General features: G+C 63.5%; 1 protein-coding gene across 1 annotated transcript; it reads left to right on the top strand.

Annotated features, from left to right (window-relative positions):
• Nucleotides 1-319: 319 nt before the first annotated feature.
• On the top strand, nucleotides 320-6,460 carry SLC25A34 (solute carrier family 25 member 34). The gene is made up of 5 exons (XM_055001310.1): nucleotides 320-823; nucleotides 2,435-2,500; nucleotides 4,235-4,387; nucleotides 4,749-4,883; nucleotides 5,594-6,460. The coding sequence occupies exons 1-5, from the start codon at nucleotides 416-418 to the stop codon at nucleotides 5,768-5,770; spliced, it is 939 nt and encodes a 312-aa protein (XP_054857285.1). The 5' UTR covers nucleotides 320-415; the 3' UTR covers nucleotides 5,771-6,460.
• The last annotated feature ends 22 nt before the right edge of the window (nucleotides 6,461-6,482 follow it).

Genomic DNA, 6,482 nt, shown 5'->3' with positions numbered 1-6,482 from the left:
CTGGCCGGGCTCCTTCCGGCGCCCGTCTTTGGAGGCGCGGCGGCGCTGCCACGGGCCGGGCACGTGCCCGAGAGCGGCTCTCTGGCCGGGGCCGGCGTGTCCGGCGGCTGGAGGACCCGAGCGCCTGCCTCCGACTGACGCGGCCCGACAGCTGCCTGGCCGCGGCGCTTGGGAGCCGCCCGTCCCTTCGCCGCCTGCCGGCAGCCCGGCCGTAAGGCGAGCCCCAGTAAACACCGCCCGCCGGGCCCGCCTCTGCCCTCCCTGCCCGGCGCCCTTTCCCCCGCCTCGGGCCGGGCTCCCTCCCCCGGCCGCGGAGGCGCTTAAAAGGGCGCGCGTTTGGCGAGAAGCGGAGAGCGCGGGACGCGCCCGCGGGCCGGCCGGGAGAGGGGCGCCTCGCCCGCTTGCGAGCCCTCGGATGGAGCCCGCCGGTGCCCCCGGCCCGGTCTCGCCCTCGCCCTCGCCGCCGGTGGACTTCGTGCTGGGGGCGACGGCGTGCTGCCTGGCCTGCGTGTTCACCAACCCGCTGGAGGTGGTCAAGACGCGGCTGCAGCTGCAGGGCGAGCTGCGCTCCCGGGGCACCTACCCGCGCCACTACCGCGGGGTGCTGCAGGCCATGGTGGCGGTGGGCCAGGCCGACGGGCTGCGCGGCCTGCAGAAGGGCCTGGCGGCGGGGCTGCTCTACCAGGGCCTGATGAACGGCGTGCGCTTCTGCTTCTACTCGCACGCCGAGGACGTCGGCTTGACCCAGCAGCCCGGAGGCACCGTCGTGGCGGGCGCGGCGGCCGGGGCGCTGGGCGCCTTCGTGGGCAGCCCGGCCTATTTGGTGAGCCTCTGCGGGACGACGGCAGGGCCAGCTGCTGCGGAGAACCCGCGGCTCCCTCCAGAGGCGGCGGCCCGGCGAACCGGGGCCCCCGGCCGGGGTGCGGTCCGGCGGCGAGTTTGCCCTGCGGCCCGGTGACTGCGCGGCTGGGCTGCGACTCGGCCCGCGGCGGGTTCGTCTCCCCCGAGCCGGGAGCTGGGCAGGCGGCCCTGCGCAAGGCCCTCCTCTCAGCCCGGCTCCCCAGGCGGACGGGGCCGCGGTAGCTGCAGCGCGGACTCGGGTCGGGCCTCGGCGCCTGGCCCCGACCGGCGCGGCTCTGGCGCCTCCTCCCCCTGGCCGCCGCCTGCCGCTCGCCTGCTGCCGAGAGGGGCCCGTTCGCCTCTCCGCGGGCGGCGGCTGCAACGGGGCTTCGGCGAGGCGCAGCACAGCCGAGTCCGTCCTTGGCCCGGCTTTGCCAGCGCCTGGCCCGCGCCTCTGCCCCAAGCCCCAAGACCTGCGGGGACACACACACCCCAGCGGCGCCCAGCTTGTCGCAGGCGCAGCGTCCAGTCCTGTCCGAAAGCTGCTGGCTCTCCCTCCGCAGGGCCGCCGGGGGCCACTTCAGGCTGTGCAGGCCAGACTTGAGAGCCAAAGGGCAACGCGAATGGCAGAGGGCGGCCATTCTCCAGCCCTCAGCTTGACTGGCAGAACCCCAGCCGGGAGCGCAGATGGGGGCTGAATGGGACTGACCGAGTGCCAGGCAGAGAATGCAGCTCTTGGGGCACTTTTAAGGAAAACGCGCAGCCGGGCCCAGCCTCACGTCCGCCCTGGGCAGGTCCATGGCCGTCATATGCGGAGCCACTTGCTGAAGGTGCCTCTGTGGCTCTGGGACTAGAACAACCCCCCCCCCCCGGCCATGTGCGCCCAAGACCCCCAGTCCCAAGATGGGCCGGAGCTCTGTTGGCACGGCCTCCCTTGTTTTCTGGTCTGTGAGGGAGGCCTTCGTGTGGCATGTCCCTCCTGTGCCCATGTGCCCAACACATTTCTCTGTGGAGGTTTTGGTGCCGGGTTAAATGTATTGATTCTGGGCTGAAGGGGACAGTTGCCTTTTTCTTGTTCTAAGGGCTTCATTTCAGTGGCTGCTAATTTGGCATTTCTTAGCTGGCCACGTGTTCTGCAAACGCTCCTCAGAACTCTCCTCTCAAAAGCTTCATACCCACCGAAGCTGCCCCAGCCTTGAAAATCTGCTCCTGGGGTGAATTTGGCTCACAGAACGCCTTGCCAGGGCAGGGTTTGGAGTGTTTTGCAGAAGAAGCCCTTTCGGCCGCCCTGTGCCTCTCCTGTGCGCAGAGGACTCCTTGGTCCTCCAGAAGGGCCTTGCGGGGGGCAGGGGGTCAAGGCAAGGGCAGGGCCAGAGGGGGAAGCTCTTCTGCCTGGACTCGGAGTCTGCAATCGGGCCCAGCAGCTGTCCTCCTTGGGGCACTGTGGGGCCAGGTCTGAGCTTGAAGGCCAGCTGCCAAGGAGGGCGGCACCATCTGCCTCTCTTCTCAGAGGGGGGGGGTGGAGATGAACAACTTGGAGGCAGATGTTGCCCCACCCGGTGATCTGACACGCCCCCCCCCTTCATCATTGCAGGTTAAAACCCATCTCCAAGCTCAGACTGTGGCGGCCTTTGCAGTGGGACACCAGCACAACCACCAGGTGGGCCTGGCAGCGTGCTGTGTGACGGGGAGGGGGGGCGTTGAGCTGGCACCCGTAGCTGCACAAAGAGAGTCCTGCATAGCACCTGGGATGGAGGCAAGACAGAGGAGTGGCTCCACGAATGCCAAGAGACTTCAGATGGGGGAGGGGCAGGCAGAATGAGACCAAGTGGCACTGGGGGGGGGGAGGCGCAGGTGCCCTAGTGGGGGAGGGTCAGCTGCTGGGGGCCAGCCCTGCCGCGTTCCATTCCAGGCCCAGGAAGGGGCGTCTGAAGAGCCGCTCAGCAGGAGCCTAGCTGGGGCCCTCTGCCGCCCAGGCTGCTGTGCTGACATCTACAAATCTCCTCCGTATTTGCCAGCTGCTTGGTTCCAAGTACTTCCTTATTGTCTAATAATACTTACAACCGCCCTGTAAGGTAGGCCCCAAGTTCTCTCAGGCTTGCCAAGGGCCACCCAGGGAACTTGTGGCAGAAGTGGGGGCCACCCGGATCTGTGTCATTCTCTGAGCTGCTCGGCTTGGCCGGCATCCTACCAGCACTGCACAAAACAGGCCAGGGACTCCCCTGTGGCATGTCTAGGTGCTCTGACGGTTTGGGCAGAATGGCTTGAGTGTGTGTGGGGGGCGGGGGGAGTTGCTAACACTGCCTAGTCCCTGCTTTCTCACAATGACGAGCATGCTCGCTTTCTCTTTGCATTTTCTTGCGTGGGGTGGCTGGGGTGGCATGCAGAATTGCTGGGGGCTCCCCAGTGCTGCGCTCCCATCTCTCCTTCCTGGAACAGAGCATGACCTGATACTCCTTGTGTGTCTACAGATGCTTGCTTGCTTGCTTGCCCTTGTCTGATGACAAACAATGTGTTTTGCAACCTTTGGAGTTGCTGAATGGGTGTAGGGACTCTGGTGACGTTGGCTGTTTGTGCCAATCTGCACGGATGACTTTCCGACTATCTCAGCAGGTTTGTTTGAAACACACACCGAGCCTCTCGCTCCAGCGCCTTGAGTTGGCTCATCTCCCAGCAGGGAGGAGAAAGCAACAGGGGCGGGTGAAATGAGCCCCATCTGTGCCACCCCTTGTGTGTGTGTGTGTGTGCGTGTTTGTCTTTCTGCTCACTTGCGTAACTCCCCAGTGCTGCTGTGGCCTGGGGGAGGGCCTCCGAGAGCCTGCTGCTGCTCTGCCTACTGCTGAAGAAGTTTGCCTGTCATACAGGGGTGGCCCTGCACACCCATTGCCTGGCATTGGGAATGTACAGTGCAGAGGTGTGCAAAACATTGGAAGTACTTGTTATTGCACATGAGCCATAGAAACATTTTGAATTAAGCTAAAAATATTCGGGAGCTGGAGAAAAGCACGTGTGTCCATACTTGGGCCCAAGAGCTCTAGGCTGTAAGTCATATGTGGGGACCAAGGCCCATGTTGAGCTCCTCAAATGGTGAGATCTCTCAGAATTGGGGGGGAAGGAGCTGCTGTTTCACGTTCAGGAGAGCAGCCTCCTGCTCCGCTGTCTGGGCTGCTCTCCCAGCCTCCCTTTTGCAGCCAGTCATGAAGCTGCGCCTTCCCTCCATGCGGACTTTAATCTAGCTTCAGGAGGCGTCCCCTTGCAGGTGGGAAACCACAGCCAGAGCCTTTCCCCATCGGCCACGTGCGGCTGCTTCCACATCCCTCCGTTTCTCACCACACTGGCTCTCCCCTGCCTGGAGCACTAAGCCCTGTCTCTCCCCCCCCCCTCCAACATGCAGAGCGTCTCTGGTGCCTTTGAGACCATCTACAAGAAGCAAGGGCTGCTGGGACTGTGGCGAGGGGTGAACGGTGCTGTGCCTCGCGTTACAGTGGGCTCAGCGGTGCAGCTGGCCACCTTTGCCTCGGCCAAGGAGTGGGTCAGAAAGCAGGAGGTAAGGAGGCCCAAAGGTCTTGGCTGTGGCTTGCTGAACTCTACAGTGACTGTCACATTTCCCACGTGGCCTCAGCCAGGATTCGTCCTTGGCTCATTTCCTCCTCTAGAAAAGGATCCACAGGGACGGAAATGGCCGGCCCCAGCCCCACTGGCCTGCCGCCTCCCTCTCAATCCCTGCATGAAAGAGCCGGAGGAACGCCAGAAGGTGGGGGGCCGTTTCCTGCCTGCTTTCTTGAGCAGCAGCCTGTGGGAATCCCCCCCCCCTGCCCCAGTTTGGAAGCCATTCAGAAGCAGAACGACTTGAGGAGGGAGGGGGGAAACTGATACACAGCACCCCTGCTTTCTTGTCCTGTCCTCAGTGGTTCCCCGAAGGCAGCTGGGTGGTGGCTCTGAGCGGGGGCATGCTCAGCAGCGTTGCTGTGGCCATGGCCATGACACCCTTTGACGTGGTGAGCACCAGGCTGTACAACCAGCCAGTGGATGATGTGGGCAAGGTAAGGGAAGCCTCAGGCCCCCGGGGCTAGTGGTGGCCCCACAAGCAAAGCAGGGGAGGGGAGGTCTGTCAGCAGCAAGGAGAACTTCCACTTCCAGAGGCAGTCTACCCCAGAGTTCCACCTGCTGGGGCCAAATAATGACCATCCCCTTCAGGAGCTGCTACTCAGGGAGCAGCTGTTGGATCCCTGTGAGGAATGAGGCACTGGCCTGGATGAAGCCCCGGCAGTCTGGCCTGCCTCCTCGGGCATCGGGCCCCTGCGCCTTCCTCTCCCGTCACAGTGGGTTGCGGTTGTTGGGCTGGCGCAGGGTCGGAAGGCTCATGGCGGCTAGGCAGGCTTCCTACTCACATGCTGACTGTCTCCACACACACAACACCCCCTGTGGCGAGGGGGCATTTTGCAGCCCCAAGTCCTGCCACCTCGAGAGACAGCCTGGCAGACGGCTTCTCGTGCTGCTTGGTCCAGATGAAACTGGGCAGCAATGACCCTCTTCTCCTGCCTTTAAAGACGCCTGGCAGTGGCTATAAGGACCTTTGACTCCTCGGGTCTCTCAAGCAGCTAGCTAAAACGTTTCAGAGAGAATGGGATACTGAGCATATTTTTTGTGCAGTCCTGGGGGTGGAGGGAGCAGGGATGGGGTGGCCCGGCTCTTCCCAAACCGGGAAAAGTTGCCCCTGTTGGCCCCTAACCATGCTTTCTCCCCACTCCAGGGCAAACACTACCGAGGGTTCCTGGACTGTTTTGTGCAGATCGTGGGGAAGGAGGGCTTCCTGGCCCTCTACAAAGGCCTGGGCCCTGCTTACCTCCGCCTGGGACCACACACCACCCTCAGCCTCCTCTTCTGGGATGAGCTGCGGAGGCTGTCCCTCCAGTGCCAGGGAACCTGAAGGGCGAGGCTGCTGGAGACGTGGGCGCTGTCCCCCGCTGCGGGGACTGGAAAGGGGGCAAGCGGAGGCATGCTCTTGACCTTGGCAGCCTCCCTGTGAGGCGGACCCCTGCTGAGGCACTGGGTTCTGTGGGAGAGGGGGGTCCTGCCAGAGGTCAGAGGGCAGCTTTGGGGCCCCGAGAGGACAGGCAAGGCAGAGGCCCCCTGGGCGGTGCTGAAGAGAGGCAGGCCCTCCTGCGCTTGGACACGTGGTGAGGAACTGCGCCGTCCCTTCCTGGCCGGCCTGGCCCTGAAATGTGTGTGCACTCCTGGGGCCCAGACGAAGCCTGGCTGGGGGGTAGCATCCTTGAAGCTCGAGGGAGCAGGCGGGAAGAGCAGGCCTAACCCTTGGCTCCGGGAGGGAGTCTCTGCCAAGGGCAGCTGGGCACAGGGCACCTGCCGCCTTGGCAAGAGGGTATGAATTTTCCTTTGGATCCTGTGCTTTCACTCTTTGACTGACAACCTGATGTGCAAGGGCAAAGTCCTGGGCAGAGCCGCCATCCAGGCCAAGGAGGCCAAAATCCAGCAGGGAGCGCCAAGACCCATACGGGCTCCCTGGAGAGCAAAGGTTTCTTCTCAGCTGCTGTAACTGGAGCTGGGCCTGGGCTTGTGCTGCTCCCTGTAACCAAATAAAGATGGTTCTGTTGTTGTATTTATAGGCTGCTGTGCTCTGT

Source organism: Eublepharis macularius, chromosome 17 (genome assembly GCF_028583425.1).
Source record: "Eublepharis macularius isolate TG4126 chromosome 17, MPM_Emac_v1.0, whole genome shotgun sequence".
Classification (NCBI taxonomy): domain Eukaryota; kingdom Metazoa; phylum Chordata; class Lepidosauria; order Squamata; family Eublepharidae; genus Eublepharis; species Eublepharis macularius.
The sequence above is the reverse complement of the archived record's forward strand: the minus strand, read 5'-3'. Positions and strand labels throughout refer to the sequence as shown.